A 25,133-nucleotide genomic window follows, 5' to 3' on the forward strand; every position below is an offset into this window, starting at 1 on the left:
GCTAAGGAAGGAAAATCACTCAAACCTGGAAAGCAGAGGTTGCAGTGAGCCAAGATTGTGCCAGTGCACTCCAGCTGGGCAACAGAGTGAGAGTGTCTCAAAAATAAATAAATAAAGAGAGAAACGGCATTTAATAGGCTGCAGGGAGCACAGGTGGTCTCAGGATCACTTATCAACTGAGAGGAACAGTGGAAGGAGCACTGAGTGGGAAGTCACAAGGCCTGAGCTCTGATCCTGCCTGGCCTGCTTGCTAGCCATGTGACAGGGACAGTCACTTCCCTTGTCTGGGCACTGGTTTCTGCATGAGATCATACCCTCCTAGCTCTACAGTCTGCTAATGTGGGGATTCTGCAGAGACAGGAGGGCAAAGCAATCAACGCTACCAGTCTCCTTCTTACCTTCTTCCTCTGAATCCAGTGGAGAGTACAATACCCTGCCAGGGCCCAGAAGAATCTGCCAGCTTCAAATGTTGCTGCCACTCAGAGAGAAGCAAGAAGAATGTGCCACCTACTGAGTCCCAACCACAGGCTAAGTCATGAGATGACTGACGTATTTAATCCTTGACAACGAAGGAAAAGTGGTTGTATTCAATAGAGAGAACTGTGACTCAGAGAGGAAAAGACTTTTACCCAAGGCTAGACCCTTGGGAAGTGGCCAAGGAGGAATTCAATTCCAAGTTCACGGACTCTCAGACCTTCCAGCTGCTAAGCCCTGCTCACCTTCAATCTCTGTAACAAACTGCAGCAGTGGCTCACTGCAAATTCAGCAAACACTTCACAACACAGGAGCAATCCAACCCCATATTCCTGCATCCTCATCTCCATGGGCAGCCCCCAGCCAACAGCCAACCAGGTGAACGAGAGCAGGCTTCCTTTAAATTTCTCATTTAGATCACCATCAAAATGAAAACAAAAAATGGAAAGGCACCCCAGGGAATACCTCCAGGGATCCACAAACCTGTCTGGGAAAAACAGTCAGCTGTCACCCCCTAACTCTACTCAGAAACCTCATGTGCATGGGAAAGTCAGTCACCTAGTTGGGACTCTCTTTAATGTTTTGTTGTTGTTGTTGTTTGTTTGTAGACGGATTCTTGCTCCTGTCACCTAGGCTGGAGGGCAGGGGCACGATCAGGACTCAATGCAAACTCTGCCTCCCGGGTTCAAGCAATTCTCCTGCCTCAGCCTCCCGAGTATCTGGGATTACAGGTGTGCACCACCACACCCAGTTAATTTTTGTATTTTTAGTAGAGATGGGGTTTCACCAAGTTGGCCAGGCTGGTCTCAACTCCTGACCTCAGGTGATCTGCCTGCCTTGGCCTTCCAAAATGCTAGGATTACAGGCGTGAGCCACAGTGCCTGGCCTTTGCCTTTAATGTTTAGAACCCTCAGGATCTAATGTTTAACATTTAGAGTCCTTTGGGTCCTATGCTAATTTTTACCACAAACCTCTAGCCTTCTGTCTCAGATCACCATTCAAGCTGCAGTGACCTCCTAGAGAGAGAGCAGAAATTAAGAACAAGAGCCTGGCGGGGTGGCTCAGGCTTGTAATCTCAGCACTTTGGGAGGCCAAGGTGGGTAGATCACCTGAGGTCAGGGGTCCCAGACCAGCCTGGCCAACATGATGAAACCCCATCTCTACTAAAAATACAAAATTAGCTGGGCGTGGTAGTGCATTCCTATAGTCCTAGCTATTTTGGAGACTGAGGCAGGAGAATCGCTTGAATCTGGGAGTTAGAGGTTGCAGTGAGCCAAGATTGCACCATTGCACTACAGCCTGGGCAACCAGAGAGAAACAAACAAACAAACAAACACAATAGCCTGGGTTAGAATCTTACTCCACCAGCCATGTGATCATGAGCAAGTTAGTTAACCTCCCTGCTTCAGGCTCTTTATCAGAGAACCCACCTCTTGGGAGGATGAAATGAGTGAAATTGTGTTGTGCGCCTAGAACTCGGCCTGGTTTATACCAAGCACTTAATAAAACTAGCTATCATCACTGTTGTTGGAAACCCTTACCCCAAAGTATCAAGATCTCTGGCTCCAAGAAGTCCTTTCAACTAGCTACCTTCTCTCCAAAGCCCAGGCACAGCAATTCAGTCCAGACCTCTGTGTTACCGCCCTTGGGAGATGAAAGGGTGAAAGAGGCCCCTGGCACGTGGCGAGGGGTAAACAAGCAGGCGCAGCAACCAGGCGCTCTGGCTATATTCCCTCTTAACCCTCACAACCTGGAGCTCCAAGTAAACTGGTTCCCATTCCACAGAGGTGGGCCACAGGATTTTTTTTTTCTTTTCTTTTACACAGTCTCACTCAGTCACCCAGGCTGGAGTGCAGTGGCACCATCTCTTCTCACTGAGGCCTCTGCCTCCCAGGTTCAAGCAATTCTCTTGCCTCAGCCTCCCTATTACGTCTACAAACAGACAACAACAAAGATTCTCTTGCCTACTCCTCCTGAGTAGCTGGGATTACAGGCGCCCACCACTATACCCGGCTAATTCTTTTTTTATTTTTAGTAGAGATGAGGTTTCGCCATGTTGGTCAGGCTAGTCTCAAACTTCTCAAGTTATCCGCCCACCTTGGCCTCCCAAAGTGCTGAGATTACAGGTGTGAGGCACCACACCCAGCCCACAGCAAAAGTGGTATTTCGCTGCCACTCAATGCAGTGGTGGAGGCAACGCTAGACATTTATCTGGTGAGATCCTTGTAACACATTAAGCAGGTACAAGCAAGAAAAGAAAAAGAAGGCAATGCTCTTTGAGTACCCACTGTGTGCAAGGAATTCTGCCCAAGGGCACACAGTCAAACAAGTGCTGCAGTGGAGGCTGAGCCTGCTCTTCCTAACTCTCACTGAACAAGTGGGAACTTGAGCTGTGCTTGCAAAAATGGGAAGAACCAGAACAGGTAAATCCATAGAGACAGAAGGCAGAGAGGTGGTTTCCAGGGGCTGGAGTGGTAGGGGGATGGGTGACACTCAAAGGATATGGAGTTTCCTTTGGGTGACGAAAATGTTTTGAAACTAGACAGAGGTGCTAGTTGCACAACAATGCAAACGTACTAAATGCCCCTGAATTGCTTGTTTTAGAACAACAGTTAATTCTTTGTTTTGTAAATTTTACCTCAATTTAAAAAAAAATAGTAAGAGATGGAGTCTGGCTCTGTCATCCTGGCTAGAGTACAGTATGGTGATCATAGCTCACTTTGGCCTCCAACTCCTGGGCTCAAGCAATCCTCCCACCTCAGCTTCTCAAGTAGCTAGGACTACAGGAGTACACCGCCATACTTGGTTAATTTTGCATTTTTTGTAAAGACAGGGTCTCGCTATGTTGCCTGGGCTGGTCTTGAACTCCTGGCCTCAAATGATCCTCCTGCCTCAGTCTCCCAATGTGTTGAGATTACAGGTGTGAGCCACCACTCTTGGCCCAGTATTTTTATGAGAAGGACTGCAACAGGTAGATGTTGGCTGAGAAAATGTTCCTGTTCTGAAGAACTACAATAGGATTATTGCAAAGGCTGGACAAGGCAACTGCATAGAGAACCCAGTCCCTGTATTGAATCACACAGTAGAAAAGCTACTCCCAGCAGGGTGCAGTGGCTCATCTGTAATCCCAGCACTTTGGGAGGCCAAGGCAGGTGGAACACTTGAGACCAGGAGTTCAAGAGCAGCCTGGCCAACATGGTGAAACCCCATCTCTACTAAAAATATAAAAATGAGCTAGGCGTAGTGACAGATGCCTGTAATCTCAGCTACTCAGGAGGCTGAGGCAGAGGTTGCAGTGAGCTGAGATAGCGGCATAGCACTCTACCCTGGGCAATAAGAGCAAAACTCCATCTCAAAAAAAAAAAAGAGACAAAAAATTAGCCAGGCATGGTGGCACATGCCTGTAATCTCTGTTACTTGGGAGGCTGCAGCTGGAGAATCACTTGAACCTGGGAGACAGAGGTTGTGTAAGCTGAGATCACACCACTGCACTCCAGCCTGGGTGACAAAGCGAGACTCTGTCTCAAAAGAAAATAAAATAATAAAATAAACAAACATATTTATATTTTTTAAAATAAAGTAAATAAATTTAATAAAAACCATGCCTTGCTTCCACTGGCCCCTCCAGCTGTGCCCCTATCTCCCCCAGTCTGGCATAGCTCTTTCTTCATGAGACGGCAAGTCTCACGGCAAAGGGCCTCAGTGACAGCCACCCCTGTCTCAATCGCTGTTCCTAGCTCTGGCCCTATTACTCTCATTTCCTTTACCCTGTGCTGAATTATAGATAATTCAGGGGCTAGAACATCTGGAAGCACAGATGAATACACAATAAACGACTTACTGGTATTACAGGATACAAACAATGATGTTACGTGATTCATTCAATGTGTCCCACGCAACTGCAACAGACACAGCATTTCTGTCAGCCCTGCGTGTGCATCTATGGCAGGCTGCCTCACATGATTTGTTTCTGATTTTCACTGAACCTGTACCTTTAGCATTCCCTAGAATGGGGGTCAGCAAACTCTTTCTGGAAAAAATCACTCAGTCAGTATTTTAGGTTTTGTGGGCCACAGGGTTGCTGTCACTACCCAACTCTGCCACTGCAGTGTGAAAAGAAGCCATAGATAATGTATAACAAAGAGTTCTTGGGCCAGATTTAACAGCCCACTGCCCTGGCAGAAACAATGAAATAAGGATGGCAGGTTAAAAATTAAAACAATAGTGTCTGTGTGTGAAGACCTCGTAGCCACCGTGCAGTTAAGATGGTTAAACGTGTGCGATCCCCAGCACACTGTAGACCAGGCCTGCATCATAATCACGCTCTCATCTTCCCTCGCCCTCTAACCAAGGCCCCACATACAGAGTCTTACAGGGAACAAGAACATCATCAACCTGTTGTCACTGCAGAATTCATCCTCAGTTACACCGGCAGGCATCTGGGAAGCCTAGTGCTACCAGCCCAATGACGACTTTAGTGTTGTTGCTACTGTTTCACTCCCATCCCACCCCTCAAAATCCACTACCATTCCAAATAAAGAAACTGAAAGAAAGCAGAAGTAAAGAAGAAGGGTGGCAGAAAGTCTGCCCAATATACGCCTGGGGCACACACAAGACCAAGAGGGACCCCTGCAATGCCCACGGAGTCAGGTGGGGCATGGAAATGAGTGGGGTGGGCTGGCAAGGCACAGCTCACAAGAGCAGAGCAGGTGTCCCTCTAGGCATGGCAGCTGCTACCCAGCTCTGGCAGACAGTACCTCATAGCAATACCAGCAATTGCCCCATCTCCTGGTTTTTCAAGAGAGGCTGAAAATCCAGCTTTTTTGTGTCAGTTAGTTGGCACCTAATTATACCCATGTTAGAAAAGTACTCCAGCCAACTCTGCATGGGACCAAACACAACGCACCTGGGGCCAGGTCTGCCGCCAAGCCGCCATACCGACACATACGTTTAACCCTTACTTACATCTATCTGGAAGGTGGGGGCTGGCCGCCCTAGTGAAACACACAAAGGAAGTGATGCTTGGAGACATTGATCATTCACCTAAAGAACAGCTTAGAGGTGACAGACCCAATATTTTACCCCAAACCTTGTACCTTCAACCTCCACAAAACCAGGCTCACTCCTTGAATGGCTCAATCTTAGCACAGAAAAAGGGTTCTGTCACCAAAGTGCCACCAAAGAAAACCCAACCTCCTCATGGCTGGCTCAAATGTTCCCTTCTCAAAACCTTCCCGTCAACAATCCTCCAGGGGCACACTACTCTGTCTCTACACAGTGCTCCCACAGCCCTGCAGTCCCACCACAGAACAGGTGTAATCCCTGCTGCAGAAGGGATTACGCACTGTGAGCTCACGGGGACAGAGATGGGAGCCTCATGAACTCCCCAGTCACAGAAGGAACTCAACAGTTGTTGAATCTAGATTCTGGCACAGTTCATTTCTGTGGCTCCTCAAGTGGCTGCTTTAAATAAAAAGGACCAGAACTGGCCAGGACACAGTAGCTGCCTCATCCCTGTCATGGGCAGAGGGAGGTGGTGGTTTTATCTGTCCCAGCCTTAGCATACATACAGATAAAATGGACAATCACTCTTTCCCAATGTCAGGGTGCTGGCTCCCAGTATTGTGGGGTGAAGTGGTACAGCTGGCCCAGGACAAAAGGACAGACTGTCTGCCACCACACAATGCAAAGAGGAGACTCTACATGCAGCAGATGAGCTTGGGCCATCTATGTGGGCTTATGGGGTCTAAGATCAAATACAAAATAAATAAGCAAAGAATGAAGACCATCAATTTACTCTAGAGCAGGCCAGTCACAGGGGCTCACACCTGTAGTCCCAGCACTTTGGGAGGCCAAGGAGGGCAGATCACTTGAGGTAAGGAGTTCAGGACCAGCCTGGCCAACATGGTGAAACTCGGTCTCTACTGAAAACACAAAAATTAGACAGGGCATGGTGGTGCCCACCTATAATCCCAGTTACTGGAAAGGCTGAGGCAGGAGACTCACTTGAACCCAAGCAGGTAAAGGTTGCAGTGAGCCAAAATTGCACCACTGCATTCCAGCCTGGGCAACAGAGTGAGACTCTATCTCAAAAAAAAATTTTTTTTTACGCTAGTAACAGGGATTGGGAAACATTTTCTGTAAAGAGCAAAACAGTAAATATTTTAGGCTTCTCAGCCCAAAATCTCCTGAAACCGATAAGCTACTTCAGCAAAGTCTCAGGATACAAAATCAATGTACAGAAATCACAAGCGTTCCTATACACCAATAACACACTTAAAGAGAGCCAAATCAAGAACAAACTGCCATTTACAATTGCTGCAAAGACAATAAAATACCTAGGAATACAACTAACAAAGGATGTAAAGGACCTCTTCAAGGAGAACTACAAACCACTGCTCAAGGAAATCAGAGAGGACACAAACAGATGGAAAAACAATCCATGCTCATGGTTAGGAAGAATCAATATTGTGAAAATGGCCATACTGCCCAAAGTAATTTGTAGATTCAACGCTAACCCCATCAAGCTACCTATGACCCTCTTCACAGAACTGGAGAAAACCACCTTAAACTTCATAAAGCCGGGCACGGTGGCTCACGCCTATAATCCCAGCACTTTGGGAGGCCGAGGTGGGTGGATCACGAGGTCAAGAGATCGAGACCATCGTGGTCAACATGGTGAAACCCCGTCTCTACTAAAAATACAAAAAATTAGCTGGGCGTGGTGGCACGTGCCTGTAATCCCAGCTACTCAGGAGGCTGAGGCAGGAGAATTGCCTGAACCCAGGAGGCGGAGGTTGCAGTGAGCCGAGATCGCGCCATTGCACTCCAGCCTGGGTAACAAGAGCGAAACTCCATCTCAAAAAAAAAAAAAAAACTTCATAAAGAACCAAAAGACAGCTCGCATAGCCAAGTTAATTCTAAGCAAAAAGAACAAAGCTGGAAGCACCATGCTACCTGACTTCAAACTATACTACAAGTCTACAGTAATCAAAACAGCATGGTACTGGTACCAAAACAGAGATATAGACCAATGGAACAGAACAGAGGCCTCGGAGGCAATGCCACACATCTACAACCATCTGATCTTTGACAAACCTGACAAAAACAAGGAATGGGAAATGATTCCATGTTTAATAAATGGTGTTGGGAAAACTGGCTAGCAGTGTGCAGAAAGCAGAAACTGGACGCCTTCCTGACACTTTATGCTAAAATTAACTCCAGATGGATTAAAGACTTAAACATAAGACCTAACACCACAAAAACCCTATAAGAAAACCTAGGCAAAACTATTCAGAACATAGACATAGGCAAAGACTTCATGATTAAAACACCAAAAGCATTGGCAACAAAAGCCAAAATAGACAAATGGGATCTAATTAAATGTCAGAGCTTCTGCACAGCAAAAGAAACAGTCATTAGAGTGAATCAGCAACCAGCAGAATAGGAAAAAAATTTTGCAATCGGCCGGGCGCGGTGGCTCAAGCCTGTAATCCCAGCACTTTGGGAGGCCAAGGCAGGTGGATCATGAGGTCAAGAGATCAAGACCATCCTGGTCAACATGGTGAAACCCCATCTCTACTAAAATACAAAAAAAAATTAGCTGGGCATGGTGGCACGTGCCTGTAATCCCAGCTACTAGGAGGCTGAGGCAGGAGAATTGCCTGAACCCAGGAGGCGGAGGTTGCGGTGAGCCGAGATCATGCCATTGCACTCCAGCCTGGGTAACCAAGAGCGAAACTCCGTCTCAAAAAAAAAAAAAAAAAATTTTGCAATCTACCCATCTGACAAAGGGCTAATATCCAGAAACTACAAAGAACTAAAACAGTTTTACAAGAAAAAAAAAACAAATCCATTCAAAAGTGGGCGAAGGATATGAACAGATACTTTTCAAAAGAAGACATATATGAGGCGGGGGTACCTCATGAAAGAGCATGGAAAATGAAACATAACAGCAGGACTGTGTGTAAGGTTGCTGAGATAGAATCTATTTAATATGATTGTAGAAATATCTCGGTGGACAAATGCTAAAATGGAGATTGCCACCAAGGAGCCACTGAATCCCATTAAACAATATGTAAAGGATGGAAAGCTATGCCATGTGGCGAATATCTTCCCTTACAAGGGTTATATATGGAATTATGGTACCCTCCCTTGGACTTGGGAAGATCCCCATCAAAAAGACAAGAGCGCAAACTGCTGTGGAGATAATGATCCCATTGATGTTTGTGAAATAGGCTCAAAGATTGCTTCTTGTGGAGAAGATATTCAAGTGAAGATCCTCGGAATTTTGGCTCTTATTGATGAAGGTGAAACAGATTAGAAATTAATTGCTATCAATGTGAATGATCCTGAAGCCTCAAAGTTTCATGACATTGATGATGTTAAGAAGTTGAAACCGGGTTACCTCGAAGCTACCCTTAATTGGTTTAGATTATATAAGGTACCAGATGGAAAACCAGAAAACCAGTTTGCTTTCAATGGAGAATTCAAAAACAAGGCTTTTGCTCTCGAAGTTGTTAAATCCACTCATCAATGTTGGAAGCATTGCTTATGAAGAAGTGTAATGGAGGGACTGTAAATTGCACAAATGTGCAGATATCTGACAGACCTTTTCACTGCACTCAAGAGGAAGCAAGATCATTAGTTGAATCGGTATCATCTTCACCAAATAAAGAAAGTAATAATGAAGAGCAAGTGTGGCACTTCCTTGGCAAGTGACTGGAACATTTGAAATTCTGCTGTCAAGATTCCAGTCTCTAAGGACTTCAAGACTCTTTTTTTTCCCCAAGTGCCAGAGACAAGGCAGGTCTATGAGCATTTACTGACTTCCTGTCGAAACTTCATTTTTTTTTCAAACTTTTTGAGATATGCAATATATAAATAAACAGTAAGAATTTTGAATTTAAAAAAAAAGAAGACATATATGAGGCAAACAAACATATGAAAAAATGCTTATCATCACTGGTCATTAAAGAAATGCAAATCAAAATCACATTGAGATACCATCTCACAACAGTTAGAATGGCAATCATTAAAAAATCTGGAGACAAGCCAGGCGCGGTGGCTAAGCCTGTAATCCCAGCACTTTGGGAGGCCGAGGCAGGTGGATCACAAGGTCAAGAGATCGAGACCATCCTGGTTAACATGGTGAAACCCCATCTCTATTAAAAATACAAAAAATTGCCGGGCGCGGTGGCTCAAGCCTGTAATCCCAGCACTTTGGGAGGCCGAGGCGGGTGGATCACGAGGTCAAGAGATCGAGACCATCCCGGTCAACATAGTGAAACTCCGTCTCTACTAAAAATACAAAAAATTAGCTGGGCATGTTGGCGCGTGCCTGTAATCCCAGCTACTCAGGAGGCTGAGGCAGGAGAATTGCCTGAACCCAGGAGGCAGAGGTTGCGATGAGCCGAGATCGCGCCATTGCACTCCAGCCTGGGTAACAAGAGCAAAAACTCTGTCTCAAAAAAAAAAAAAATACAAAAAATTAGCTGGGCATGGTGGCGCGTGCCTGTAATCCCAGATACTCAGGAGGCTGAGGCAGGAGAATTGCCTGAACCCAGGAGGTGGAGGTTGCGGTGAGCCGAGATTACGCCATTGCACTCCTGCCTGGGTAACAAGAGCGAAACTCTGTCTCAAAAAAAAGAAAAATCTGGAGACAACAGATGCTGGAGAGGATGTGGAGAAATAGGAACACTTTTACGCTGTTGGTGGGAGTGTAAATTAGTTCAACCATTGTGGAAGACAGTGTGGCGATTCCTCAAGGACCTAGAAACAGAAATTCCATTTGACCCAGCAATCCCATTACTGGGTATATATCCAGAGGATTATAAATCATTCTATTATAAAGACACATGCACATATATGTTCATTGTGGCACTGTTTACAATAGCAACGACCTGGAATAAACTCAAATGTCCATGTATGATAGCTTGGACAGGGAAAATGTGGCATATATACACCATAAAATATTATGCAGCCATAAAAAAAGATGACTGACACGTCCTTTGTACGGACGTGGTTGAATCTGGAAACCATCATTCTCAGCAAACTGACACAAGAACAGAAAAACAAACATCGCATGTTCTCACTCATAGGAGGGTGTTGAACAATGAGAACACATGGACACAGGGAAGGAAGCATCACACACTGGGGTCTGTTGGTGGGGACTAGTGGAGGACAGCGCCAGGTAAGGAGTTGGGGAGGGATAACATAGGGAGAAATGCCAGATATAGGTGACGGGGACGGAGGCAGCAAACCACATTGCCATGTATGTACCTATGCAACAATCCTGCATGTTCCGCACATGTACCCCAGAACCTAAAGTGCAATAAAATATATATATATATATTTTTTTTTAGGCTTTGCAGACCATATACTCTCTGTCACAGTTACTCAATTCTGCCATTGTATAAGTCTGAAAACCCACCACCGATAATAGCAAATGAATAGATATGGCTTTGTTCCAATAAAACTTTATTGTAAAACAGGAGGCCAGCCCAGTTCACCGGTTCTTGCTGCAGGAAAAAAAACACTATCACGGCAATGTGCAAAAACTTTAAAGTGACAATAGGCCAAGAATGGTGGCTCACACCTGCCTGCAATCCCTGCATTTTGGAAGGCAGAGGCCAGAGAATAACTTGAGCCTAGGAGTGTGAGACCAGCCTGGGCAACACAGTGAGACCTTGACCCTACAAAAGATTTTTAAAAATTAGCTGTGTATGGTGGCCCACACCTGTAGTCCAAGCTATGAGGGAGGCTGAGGTAGGAAGATCACTTGAGCCTATAGGTCAAGGCTGCAGTAAGCAATGATTGGACCATTGCACTCCAGCCTGAGTGACAGAGCAAGATCACATCTCAAAAAAGAAACAAAGAGTATCTTCCCTCCTGGCTGGAGAAATGCAAATTATATGCTTACTAATAATCACCACATGGCACCATTATATCACAAATTAACCAAGAAAGTTTTGTTTTTTGTTTTTTGTTTTTTTTGAGATGGAATCTTACTCTGTCAGCCAGGCTGGAACACAGTGGTGTGATCTCTGCTCACTGCAACCTCTGCCTCCCAGGTTAAAGTGATTATCCTGCCTCAGCCTCCTGAGTAGCTGGGATTACAAGCACCCACCACCACACCCAGCTCATTTTTATATTTTTAGTTAAGACGGTGTTTTACCATGTTGGTCAGGCTAGTCTAAAATCCCTGACCTCAGGTGATTCACCCTCCTCAGCTTCCCAAAGTCCTGGGATTACAGGTGTGAGCCACCACACCCGGACTCTAAGAAACATTTAAAGTGAAATTCCTGAATGCTGGTAAAGCTATGATAAATCAAGTACACACCACTGGTAACAATCTATGGGTACAGTAAGTTCTGAAAAGCAATATGACAATGCATATCAAAAGCTACAAAAAATATCAAATTCCTTTTTGACACCTTGGAAATTAAGCTAGAAAAGGAACAGGGAAATGAGAAAAGATAGAAATAACAATTTAGCCTGGCCCTCTACATTCCAGGTCCTGAGAAAGGACAATACATTCATTACTTGCTTCAACTTCCATTTTCCGGTAAGAGAATTAAGAATCAGAGAAGTTCAAAAATCTGCCCAGGCCAGGAGCAGTGGCTCACACTTATAAAGCCCAACACTTTGGGAGGCCAAGGAGGGCAGATCACGAAGTCAAGAGATTGAGACCATCCTGGCCAACATGGTGAAAACCTGTCTCTACTAAAAATACAAAAATTACCTGGGCATGGTGGTACAAACCTATAGTCCCAGGTACTCTGGAGGCTGAGGCAGGAGAATCGCTTGAACCCGGGAGGCTGAGGTTGTGGTGAACTGAGAACATGCCACTGTACTCCAGCCTGGGCAACAGAACAAGACTCCATCTCAAAAAAAAAAGAAAAGAAAAGAAAAGAAAAGAAAAAAAGCTGGGCATGGTGTCACACACCTGTAGTCTCAGCCTCTTAAAGAGCTGACAACGAGGAGGGAGGATCACTTGAGCCCAGGAGTTTAAGGTTACAGTAAACTATGACTGCACCACTGTACTCCAGCCTGGGTGACAGAGTGAGACCCTGGCTCAAAAAAAAAAAAGAAAACAAAACACTGCCCAAGTTCTTCAATATGGAGTTAAATCCACAATGTGTCTGCATGCAAAGCTTCTCCACAATAACACAATGACTTCCTGAGCATCAATGGGCACAAAGATTTTTACTGTAGTGTCCTAATATAGGGGTCGTCAACTATAGCCCCCAAGCCAAATCCAGCTGCTGACTTTACCCTAATAAAGTTTTATTGGAACACAGCTACATCCTTTCATTTACACATGGTCTATGGCTGCCTTTACACTACGACAGCAGTATGAGGCTGCGACCAGATGGCCCACAAAACAGAAAATATTTACTATCTGGTCCTTCACAGGAAACGCCTACCAATCCTAGAAAATCATAATGGAATCTACTGTCTTTTGCAGTGAGGCAGAGGTTAAACAGCCGCAGTACCTCAATGTGTTGGAAGGTTATGTTGCCTTTTCAAAGAACTGTGAAGATAAGGAACATGGATAAGTGCTCTCACATCAGCAGAAACACTCATTCAAATGTAGATACAATGCAATTATGCAAAATGCATATATAGAGTACGCTTTGAACAAAGGCAGATGTGGAATACCTAAAAATTTAAATATTACATGTGCCAGGAACATATATTTAAAGGTATATTCTGTTTTCACAATAACCTTCAATGTCATTTTGGGTTTTTGCTTTTTTAATGTTGTAGGAAGAAAGAGCAGCTTCCAAGAAACACAGATGCAAGCAAAGGAAAATGAGATGAAGTGGGCAAGTTTCCCTCCTTGGAGGAAGTGGGGTACTGCTCGGGTGGGCAGAGGAAACACTAGTGCCAGGTCTCTGAAGTGCCCCTGGACAGCAAAAAGTCAGGGCAAGGAAAAGAGTCCTCACTCCCCCTCCAGGATTCAAACTGCACAGCCTCCACCCAAGCTGCTCCCTACAGGATCTCCCACTTCAGGAAAAGGCAATTCTGGTCCAGCGCAGTGGCTCACACCTGTTACACCAGCACTGTGGGAGGCCGAGGCACGTGAATCACCTGAGGTCAGGAGTTCAAGACCAGCCTGGCCAACATGTTGAAACCCCCACTCCGCTGGGTGCGGTGGCTCATGCCTGTAATCCCAACACTTTGGGAGGCCAAGGCGTGTGGATTACAAGGTCAAGAGATTGAGACCATACTGGTCAACATGGTGAAACCCCATCTCTACTAAAAATACAAAAAATTAGCCGGGTACGGTGGCTCAAGTCTGTAATCCCAGCACTTTGGGAGGCTGAGGCAGGCGGATCACGAGGTCGAGAGATCGAGACCATCCTGGTCAACATGGTGAAACCCCGTCTCTACTAAAAATACAAAACATTAGCTGGGCATGGTGGTGCATGCCTGTAATCCCAGCTACTCAGGAGGCTGAGGCAGGAGAATTGCTTGAACCCAGGAGGCGGAGGTTGCGGTGAGCCGAGATCGCGCCATTGCACTCCAGCCTGGGTAACAAGAGCGAAACTCCGCCTCAAAAAAAAAAAAAAAAAATTAGCTGGGCATGGTGGCATGTGCCTGTAATCCCAGCCACTCAGGAGGCTGAGGCAGGAGAATTGCCTGAACCCAGGAGGTGGAGGTTGCGGTGAGCCAAGATCGCGCCATTGCACTCCAGCCTGGGTAACAAGAGCGAAACACCCTCTCAAAAAAAAAAAAAAAAAGAAAGAAAAAAAAGAAACGCCACCTCTACTAAAAATACAATAATTAGCCCAGTATGCTGGCACTTGAGATGGGAGAATCGCTTGAATGTGGGTTGCAGTGAGCCTAGATCGTGCCACTGCACTCCAGCCTGGTGACAGAACGAGATTCTGTCTCAATAAAAAAGATAAGGCAATTCCTGCCCCTTTCAGCTGCTCAAGAACAAAACCTAAGAGCCACCTGTCTCATGAGGGCTCTCTTGCCACATCACATTCCTAACCACCCCATCCAAAATTACAGCAGCCCTTCCCCTTAAGTTCATCTTCCATCCAGACAATCTAGGAGGACACACTCCCGCATGGGTCCAGACTAGACCTTTGGTCCAGACCTGGACAAGCAAAGTCACAGTGACGGGTCGCAGGATGACCACATGGCCAGCCCGACTCCGGTGGGTCAGTCCCAGGACTCTAGCTAGAGCACTTGGAAAAGAAGCCCATTCTGTGCTTGGGTGTTTCTAGGTTGGAGGATGAGGCCCAAGAGCTGCTGGTGGCCATCTTGCCTCCGTGGAGGGGTGGCTGCCTGTGGATGAAGTCAACAGAGAGGAAAGCCAAGTTGACAGCCAGACAGAAAAACAGTCCTGTTAGTCCTTTAACATATGAATCCAGCTAAGTCCGAAGCCAGTCCTTTATCTCTTTTCCACTACAAGACACCATACGTTCCCATGTTCCTGAAATCAGTTTGATCAGCTTCTGCCACATTCCACTAAAAAGAGTCCTGGTGCTGGGTGCAATTCCAGCACTTTGGGAAGCCAAGGAGGCAAATCGCAAGGTCACTAGTTCAAGACCAGTCCGGCCAACAGAGTGAAACCACGTCTCTACTAAAAATATTTAAAAATTACCCAGTTGTGGTGGTGTGTGCTTGTAATCCCAGCTACTCAGGAGGCTGAGGTAGGAGAATCACAAGAACCTGGGAGGCAGCGGTTGCAGTGAGCCAAGATGGTGCCATTGCACAACAGCCCAGGTGACAGTGCAAGACTCCGTCTCAAAAAGAAAAAAAAAAAAAAGGAAAAAAAGAAAAGAGTCCTGACTGACAATCTCAACACTCAGCACAATTCCAACAAAATCTGGTACTTTCATTTCCTTTGCTTCAACAGACCCCAATTCTAACAGCCTTTTGATAAGTGATAGAGCATGCACCATATTATCATCCAATAAACATTTGCTGAATGTTGAACCCTGAATTTCTGGCCAAACTCTCCTCCCACCAGAGCCCTCATCCTTACTTGCAGCATCTGAAACTGGTGCAACCACTTTGGCAAAAATCTAATCAATCCAACTAAGTTTAATTATGTATCCCAAAAATAAAAACAAAAAAGAAATCAAATGTGATAAACTCTTCAATGTTAATGCTACTTTTGGAAAATCACTCTAAAGACATAATCTAAAGTATGGAAAACTACCTTGCAAAAAAAAAATGTTCATTGCATCATTACTTAAAACAGGAACAAGAAAGAAAGAAGGAAACCTAGGCATAGTGGTTCACATCTGTAATCCTAGCACTCTGGGAGGTTGAGGCAGGAGGATCACTTGAGGGCAGGAGTTCAAGATCAGCCTGGGCAATATAGTGAGACCCTGTCTCTACACCCAATTAAAAAGTGACGGGTGTGGTGGTGCACCTTTAGTCCTAGCTACTCAGGAGGCTGAAGTAGGAGGATCAACTTGAGCCCAGGAGGTTAAGGCTGTAGTGAGCTATATTAGTACCACTGTAGCCAGGCATGGTGGCTCACACCTGTAATCTCAGCACTTTGGAAGGCCAAGGTGGGCAGATCACCTGAGGTCAGGAGTTTGAGACCAGCTTGCGTTGAGCCAAGATTGCACCACTGCACTCCAGCCTGGCCAACAAGAGCAGAACTCCATCTCAATAAATAAATAAATAAATAACTGTGCCACTGCACTGCAGCCTAGGCAACAAAGCAACACCCTATCTCAAAAGAAAAAGAGGAAAAAGAAGAAGAAAGGGAAGGAAGGGAGAGACAGAGGAAAAAAGGGAAGGAGAGAGGGAGAGAGGGAGGGAGAGAGGGAGAGACGGAGGGAGGGAGGGAGGGAGAGAGAGAGGGAGAGAGGAAGGAGAGGGGTAGAGGAAGATAAGCTAAGTTTCTACAACTAGAATCAATAGTCAAAAATTGTACTACATGCAAAATGATGGCTGACTGATGGAGTGTGCAGTCCATAAAAGTGATCAAGAGGGAACCCATGTAGTAGTGTGGGAGGGTTTCATCCTGAAATGTTAACGGTGAACACAAAACGCAAAGTTATATGATAATAATAAAATTACTGCAGCCTATATCAGTGTTGCTCAATCTTTTGTTGTTGTTGTTGAGACACGGTCTGAGGGTCTGACTCTGTCGCCCAGGCTGGAGTAAAATGGTGCATTCATGGCTCACCATAGCCTCAACCTCCCAGGCTCAAGTGATCCTCCCACCTCAGCCTCCCCAATAGCTGTGACCAGGGGCATGCACCACCACACCCAGCTAGTGTGTGTCTCTGTGTGCATGTGTGTACAGACAGGGTCTCATGGACTCCAGCAATCCTCCCACCTTAGCCTCCCAAAGTGCTGAAATTACAGGTGTGAGCCACTGTGTCCAGCTCAATCCTTTTCATTCTTTCCCCCTAAGGATACTTTTTAGATACTTTTTCCCTCATCATCCCCTCCATGAAAAAGTAATACCACAGATACAGTGTACATCTGTTTATGTACTATATGCCTATCTGTGCTTTATTCATTAGAGTAAGGTTTTATCTCCCCTGGGAACCATTGTTCACACCCCCCCCACTGCAAATATATGGCCTATGTATAGACAAGACAGTGGCAGATGGAAGGTGCTTTATCTGGAACTATGCTCACATTGCCGCAATTTACAGAAATCCATAAAATCTTGGATTTTAGTTCCAAATTTTAAGAGCTCTAAGCATTTAAGTTCCTATCAGCTACCTGGATCAAGCAACCAGGAGGCAGAAGAACCAATATCAGCGGGACCTAGTCCATCGGTGATTGCTAGCAGAGGTGGGGGTCAACTGTTTGCTGATGGTGGAACACATATTTCTTGCATTCTACCATTAAAGATTAATTCAGTGCCTTGGGCGGCGGGGATGTTGAGTGCTAGGATTACTTTTCTACTTTGAATGAAAACCACAAAAATTCTTTTTTCATTCATTCGTTCATTCATTCATTCATTCATTTCAGCCAATTATTTATTCTAAGTACAAGCCACTTCCAGAGAGGCCCCAGTCAATGCTAAGGAGAAAACTATGACCTTCAACATTCCAGAAAACTAAGGAAAAGCAGCCGGCACAGTGGCTCAGGCCTATAATTTCAGTACTTTGGGAGGCTGAGACAGGATGCTTAAGGCCAGGAGTTCAAGATTAGCCTGGGCAACATAGTATGACCCAGACTCTAAAAAAAAAAAAAAAAAAAAAATTGTAGGCCAGGAACGGTGGCTCACACCTATAATCCTAACACTTTGGGAGGCCCAGGCAGGTGGATCACCTGAGCTCAGGAGTTGGAGAGCAGCCTGGGCAACATGGCGAAACCCCGTCTCTACTAAAAATACAAAAAATTAGCCAGGCGTGGTGGTGCATGAGTGTAATCCTAGCTACTTGGGAGGCTGAGGCATGAGAATCACTGGAGACTGGGAGGCAGAGGTTGCAGTGAGCCAAGATTTTGCCACTGCATTCCAGTCTGGGCAATACACAGAGAGAATCTGTCTCAAAAAAATATTAATTAATTTTAAAAAATGTTTTTAATAAATAGCTGCCAAAATATACATAAACATAAGGCAAGAAACAGCAGTAAATTACCCATTAAGCCCAAAACTCTGATATATGACAAGCCTTAGAGCTCAACTGTTACATAAATTATTGATCACTGTAGGCATGGCTTTCCTCACCCTTGAAACAGGAACCTCAGTGTCTCCTTAAAAAATACTGATGAGGCTGGGCACAGTGGCTCACGCCTATAATCCCAGCACTTTGGGAGGCCGAGGCAGGAGGATCACCTGAGGTCGAGAGTTCAAGACCAGCCTGACCAACATGGAAAAACTCCATCTCTGCTAAAAATACAAAACTAGCCAGGCGTGATGGCACACACCTGCAATCCCACCTACTCAGGAGGCTGAGACAGGAGAATCGCTTGAACCCGGGAGATGGAGGTTGCAGTGACAGGGCATTGCACCACTGCACTCCAGCCTGGGCCATGAGAGCGAAACTCCCATCTTACACACACACACACACACAAAAAAAACTGATGCAAAGGGGCATCCAGGATATTAAGGATAAAGACTTACAAAAGACAAAACTTGAGAATAATAATGACTTTCTGGCTCTACAAGTTCTACTTTCTCAGTAACAGCAAACACCTATCTGAAAATCAGCATTCCTTACATAGTCTGAAGATGCTGGCAATCAAGTATTCCTATCTATTGGACCCTTTAAACAAAAATAAACAAATTGTGACTGCCACCCTACAATAACCACCCACACACTGGCAGGCATCCTTCTTCCTGATAATTTTTTTAGTTCTACATATGTATGTGAATCCATAAATACTGTCTTGTATATATTTTCATTTGAATCAAGGTGTATATTTTAGGTATGCTACACCCCCCCTTTTTTTTTTTTTTTAATTGAGATGAGATCTCACTACATTGCCCAAGCTGGTCTCGAACTCCTAGACTCAATCCTCCAGCTTGGGCCTCCCAAAAAGCTGGGATTACAGGCATAAGCAACCACGCCAGGCCCACCCGCTTTTCAAAGGGAATATTAACACTGAGATATAGCCACGGTGATGTGTATGATTCCATATCGCTCCTTTTAACATTTCTGAGGCTTTCCATCAGGTGACCACAGCACACTGGGTTTACCTACGCCCCTGTTAATGGTCATCTGAGTTGTTTCCGGCCTCCTGATACCAGTTTACCTTGTGTGTATATTACCCAGGGCCATTCCACTTCCTGGTTATTTGTCCTTAATGTGTTCAGCTTTGCACCCATCTCGCCTCTGACTCTCTTCAAATATTTTCAACTCAAAAATACAGCAGACTCTAATTAACAATTTATAGCACATACAAGAGACTGAAAAACACATGAAGTCACACCAAAAGGATGCAATCAGCAAAGACCTGCAAAGGATTCTCAGGATAAATAACTGTGTTTCCTTCAACAACAACTGCAAGGGGAAAAACGAGAGAGATTAAAGGGCAGCCGTAGTTTAAAAAAAAGACTCTGTGCTTCAAAAAACGCCATCAAGAAAGTGAAAAGGAGCAAGGCGCGATGGCTCACGCTTGTAATCCTATGACTTTGGGAGGCTGAGGCGGGCAGATCACTTGAAGTCAGAAGCTCGAGACCAGACTGGCCAATGTGGTGAAACTCCATCAATATTAATAATACAAAAATTGGCCGGACATGGTGGCTCATGCCTGTAATCCCAGCACTTTGGGAGCCCAAGGTGGCAGATCACTTGAGACCATGAGTTCAAGACCAGCCTGGTCAACATGGTGAAACCCCATCTCTACTAAAAACACACACACAAAAAAAAATAGCTGGGTGTGTTGGCGTGCAACTATAGTCCCAGCTACTCCAGAGGCCGAGGCAGGAGAATCACTTGAATCCGGGAGGCAGAGGGTGCAGTGAGCTGAGATCGCTCACGGCACTCCAGCACTCCAGCACGGGTGACAGAGCGAGACTCCAACTCAAAAAAAAAAAAAAGAAAAGAAAGAAAGAAAAGAAAAGAAAAGAGAAAATGAAAAGATAAACCATGGAGGGGGGGAAATTTTTTATCAACAATAAACCTGATAAAGAAGTTATATCCAGAAATTACAGAGGAATCTCACAGATCAGCATAAAAAGACAAACAATCTAATTTTTAAATGGCCAAAGGATCTGAATAGATATTTCTCCAAGGAAGATACACAACTGGTCAATAAGCACAAGATAAGATGCTCAACATCACTAGTCACTAGGGAAATGCAAATCAAAACTACAAAGAAATAACACTTGACACCCACTAGAATGTCTGCTATTAAAAACACCCTTGGTGAAGGTGTGAAGAAACAGAACCCTCATACACTGCTGGTGAGAATTTAAAATGGTACAGCCACTTTGGAAACAGGTCTGACACAGTTTCTCAAATGGTTAAACCCCAGGCGTCCCCAGACTTTTTACACAGGGGGCCAGTTCACTGTCCCTCAGACAGTTGGAGGGCTGCCACATACTGTGCTCCTCTCACTGACCACCAATGAAAAAGGTGCCCCTTCCTGAAGTGCGGCGGGAGGCTGGATAAATGGCCTCAGGGGGCCACATGTGGCCCGCGGGGCCGTAGTTTGGGGACGCCTGGGTTAAACACATTTATCATATGACCCTGCAATTCCACTCTTTTTTTTTTTTTTTTTTGAGACGGAGTTTCGCTCTTGTTACCCAAGCTGGAATGCAATGGCGCGATCTCGGCTCACCGCAACCTCCGCCTCCTGGGTTCAGGCAATTCTCCTGCCTCAGCCTCCTGAGTAGCTGGGATTACAGGCACGCGCCACCATGCCCAGCTAATTTTTTGTATTTTTAGTAGAGACGGGGTTTCACCATGTTGACCAGGATGGTCTCGATCTCTCGACCTTGTGATCCACCCGCCTCGGCCTCCCAAAGTGCTGGGATTACAGGCTTCAGCCACCGCGCCCGGCCTGCAATTCCACTCTTACATCTACGCCCAAGAGAAATGAAGAGTCTTGCCCCGACAAAAACTTATGCATGAACATTCACAGCAGCATTATTCAGAAGAGCTAAAAAGTGGAAACAATTCAAAGGCCCATCTATTGATGCACAAATACACGAAATGTCCAATATCCATATAAAGGAATATAATTTGGCCACAAAAAGAAATGAAGTACAGATATACGCAGTAACATGGTTGAACCTCAGGAAAATTATACCAAGTGAAAAAAGCCAAATACGACAGGTCCCATATTGTATGATTTCATTTATATGTACCCACAACCAGCACATCCAGAGACAGAAACTAGGTGAGTGGTTCCCAGGGGTTGAGGGGAAAGGGAAAGAGGAATGACTGCTAATGGGTACAAAGTTTCTTTCTGAGGTAATTAAAATGTTCTGAAATTAACTATTGTGATGTTTGCACAGTTCTGAATATACCAAAAAATAAATAATAAAACTATAACTAAAACTAAAGGGAGGCGAGGGAGAGACCTAAAAGATTTCAAAGACAAACCAATTTGCACTGTTTAAACCTTACCTAGATCCTGAGTTTTTAAAAACACGTCATAAAATAAAATGTTAACGCCGGGGCGCGGTGTCTGACTCCTGTAATCCCAAACTTTTTGGGGCTCAGACAGGTGGATCACATGAGGCCAGGAGTTTGAGAACAACCTGGCCAACAGGGTGAAACTCCATCTCTACTAAAAATACAAAAATAAACTGGGCCTGGTGGTGCACGTCTGTAATCCCAGCTATTCAGGAGGCTGAGGCAGAAGAAGTGCTTGAACCCAAGAAGCAGTGAGCTGAGATCGTGACACTGCACTTCAGTCTGGGTTACATGGAGAGATTCTGTCTCAAATAAATAAATAAAATATTATAAGTGGGACACAAAAGAAAGAAAAGAAATATTTCCATGCCACTTTATTTTATTGTGTGCCAGTTATCAATCCCACAAGTGGGGAAACCCACTTTCAACTGCATTCTCAAGAAACAATTAAAATATACCGTTGGACTTCCCCGTTCTTCCTCACAGACCACTTTTTCTGCCTCAATTACAATCTTTCCAAAAGAAAGTTTGGCCGGGCGCGGTGGCTCAAGTCTGTAATCCCAGCACTTTGGGAGGTCGAGGCAGGTGGATCATGAGGTCAAGAGATCGAGACCATCCTGGTCAACACGGTGAAACCCCATCTCTACTAAAAACACAAAAAATTAGCTGGGCATGGTGGCGCGTGCCTGTAATCCCAGCTACTCAGGAGGCTGAGGCAGGAGAACTGCCTGAACCCAGGAGGTGGAGGTTGCAGTGAGCAGAGATCGCGCCATTGCACTCCAGCCTGGGTAACAAGAGCGAAACGCCGTCCAAAAAAAAAAAAAAAAAAGTTTAGATCCTTCATGCTTTTTCCTAAAAAGTCATTTGTTGGTTTCCTTTTCTAATTTGTTTGGCTTTAGATGTAATTTTTTTTTTTTTTTTCTGAGACTGAGTCTCCCTCTATCACCCAGGCTGGAGTGCAATGGCTCGATCTCTGCTCACTGCAACCACCACCTCCCAGGTCCAAGAGATTCTCATCCCTCAGCCTCCTGAGTAGCTGGGATTATAAGCGCCCACCACTACACCCTGCTAATTTTTGTATTTTCAGTGAAGACAAGGTTTCATCATGTTGGCCAGGGTGGTCTTGAACTCCTCACCTCAAGTGATCCACCTGCCTCAGCCTCCCAAAGTGCTGGGATCACAGGCATGAGCTACCACACCTAGCCAACATAAATGATTTTTTAATTAAATTTTAAAACTTCCTAAGTTTTCACATTATTTCTCCTTGAAAGATAAACTTATCTACTTCTATTGGCTTATCAATTTCATTTTCTCTTGAGCTAAAGGTAGAATGAAAAGGGTCCAAAACTGTGAGCTTGTGGCAGACTCCTTGGTTATATTAAAAGGAAAAGATTTTCAGAGACTGTCTAGTCCTAGCCCTCCTCCCATAAGGGGGCAAAAACAACCCCACTCCTATTCCCCATGAGCCCTTACAGAAAGAACAGCAGGCAGCTCTGAGATCCTGATAATGCACCTCGTGGTATACATGGTACCAGTCACTTTACCTAATCAATGTTATTTAGTCATTACAAGCCTAGAAGACAAGTACTACTATGTATCTCTATTTTGCTGGGACTCCCAGAATCATCAAGTAACTTACTCTTAAATCACACAGTTTCATGTGGCAGAGCCAAAATTTGAACCCAGGATATCTGGCCTCAGGGCCTGCACTTACACAAACCTACATCACCTCCTGGTGGAAGCCAGCTCATAACATTTTTATTGTGGTATCACTAATATTCACGAATAAGAAACCATAATTAGGCTTAAAATCATTTGATATGGCAACCAAAGGTAGATTACCTCCCAGGAAACTCGCCCACACCAACCCCTTCATTAGGACTGTCCATATCACAAATCTAGGTCTTGAATAACAAAAGCAAAAGGCACATCACTTGTTTAAACAAACAACCAACAACGAAAAAGATCCACAGAGGTTACTTTAAAAGTTAAACATGAACACAGCAGTAGCCCTTGGCCTTGTCCCCCACCCCCACCCCTACACCCGCTCAACCTCCAGAAATGCCTGGGGGAAAGACTAGGGCCAGGAGGGCTGGATGCAGAGAGTCCTGAGACACAATTCCACAGTGAAGGGAAAACAGGCACTATGAGGATAGGCGGGGCTTCCCAAATAAATCCTGATCCCAGAGTGGCTGGACAGACAGGGGAGAGCTGAGAGGCTTCCCTGAGTCACTCCCATCTCCACATACAAAATCCAGGAATGACTTAGCACCAAAACACCAATAAGACTCCTCAGACGAAAGTAGGGTAGAGGCAGGAGACTAAACTTCAGAAAACACTGAGGACAGGCTGTCCACACCCACCTCCCTTTCGCTTCCAGCATCCCCATCAACATCACTATTCCCCCCATCCCCCGCCCCCATGGTGACAGGAAGAAGTTTGGACTGGGAAGAGCAAGGACGAACTGATGGTCCCCAGATGGGCTGGGCAAGGGACAAGAAGGGAAGGGCGGCAGGACAGAGCAAGAGAGACCTTAAATGATAATGAAGAGCCAGGATAAGACACGGAAGGGGATGGAATATGCAAGGACCATCGCAATGTAAAAGCCAGGACCCGGGAGGGAAGCTGAGTGGGTAACAGGGAAGAACTGGTGATGGGAACAGCAAAGCACTGCGAGCAGGGGTGGAGGGAATGAGAGGGATGGGGAAGACAAAGGGGTTGGAGAACTGAGCTCCTCTGGGGACCAGGAGCTCCTGGGACACGAAGGTACTGAGGTCAGCAATCTAAGTGTCCAGAAAGACTCTGCCTGTGTGGAAACTGCAGGGAATGGAGACCAGGGGCCTGGGAAGCGAGGATGACTGGGGATGGGGGACCCGGAACTGGAGTTGGGACGCAGAGGGTCTAGGAGTTAGGAGAGACTGAGACCTGGGAGGTCGCAGAACTGGGGGGCTGGACACTAGGCAAGGGGGTCGCAGGACTGGGACGACTAGGGACAGGGCTTTAAGAGCTGGTTTTTATGGATGGACCGGAGTCAGGAGACCAGGAGCGCCCGGCCACGGGAGCTCAAGAGACCCGCAGGTGAGCAGGGGCCAGCAACCGGGCGCCCCGGGGGCCAGGGGTCTGGAAAAGGGAGCGACGGGGAGGGTGTCTGTGAGGGAGCGGGGCGCGGGGACTCAGGGGCCGGAGTGTGCAGCTGGAGCGGCGGGAGCTGGGGCGGCCGGGGCGGGTGACAGCGGCGGGACAGCCACTCACCGCTCATGGTGCCGCTCCCCGGGCCGGTGCCTGCGCCGCGCCGCGCCGCCGCCGCTGCAGCCTCTGCGGCCGCCGAGCTCCAGACAGGCCGGGAGACAGGAGCCCCGCCCCGGCCGCCCCGCCCCGGAAGTAGAGCCCGGCCGCCGGCGAGGCCCCGCCCGCCGACCCGGAACGTAAACACCGGCGCCGGTCCAGGTCGCCGGACAGAGGATCGAGAGCGGTGCTGAGTTGACGCGCGCTGGGGACTCCTGGCGGACCCGAGACCCCGCGAGGAGGTGCCGCTGTCCCCAGGTCTCCTCCCTGGCCCTCCAGAGGTTCCCACTCCTGTCGGGGCGCCAGATAGAGAAGAAGGCCACGAGTGTTGGGGCGACTTCGTCC

The 25,133-nt window shown here is 46.1% G+C and overlaps 1 protein-coding gene and 1 pseudogene across 3 annotated transcripts in view; one reads left to right on the plus strand and one right to left on the minus strand.

Moving 5' to 3' along the window:
* SNX29 (sorting nexin 29) overlaps positions 1-24,856 on the minus strand; it is a 596,746-nt gene extending 571,890 nt beyond the window's left edge. For 2 of the 3 annotated variants that reach the window (XM_074382212.1, XM_039477976.2), the window contains exon 1: positions 24,756-24,855. In XM_074382212.1, the coding sequence (XP_074238313.1) occupies positions 24,756-24,762 (7 nt within the window). In that variant the 5' untranslated portion in view covers positions 24,763-24,855. Of the gene's footprint in view, positions 1-24,755 lie in introns of all 3 variants that reach the window. The other variant, XM_074382213.1, reaches the window with a different exon arrangement.
* Positions 8,463-9,362, plus strand: LOC101028511 (inorganic pyrophosphatase 2, mitochondrial-like; annotated as a pseudogene).
* Positions 24,857-25,133: the final 277 nt, after the last annotated feature.

This window comes from Saimiri boliviensis, chromosome 12, assembly GCF_048565385.1.
Source record: "Saimiri boliviensis isolate mSaiBol1 chromosome 12, mSaiBol1.pri, whole genome shotgun sequence".
Classification (NCBI taxonomy): Eukaryota; Metazoa; Chordata; class Mammalia; order Primates; family Cebidae; genus Saimiri; species Saimiri boliviensis.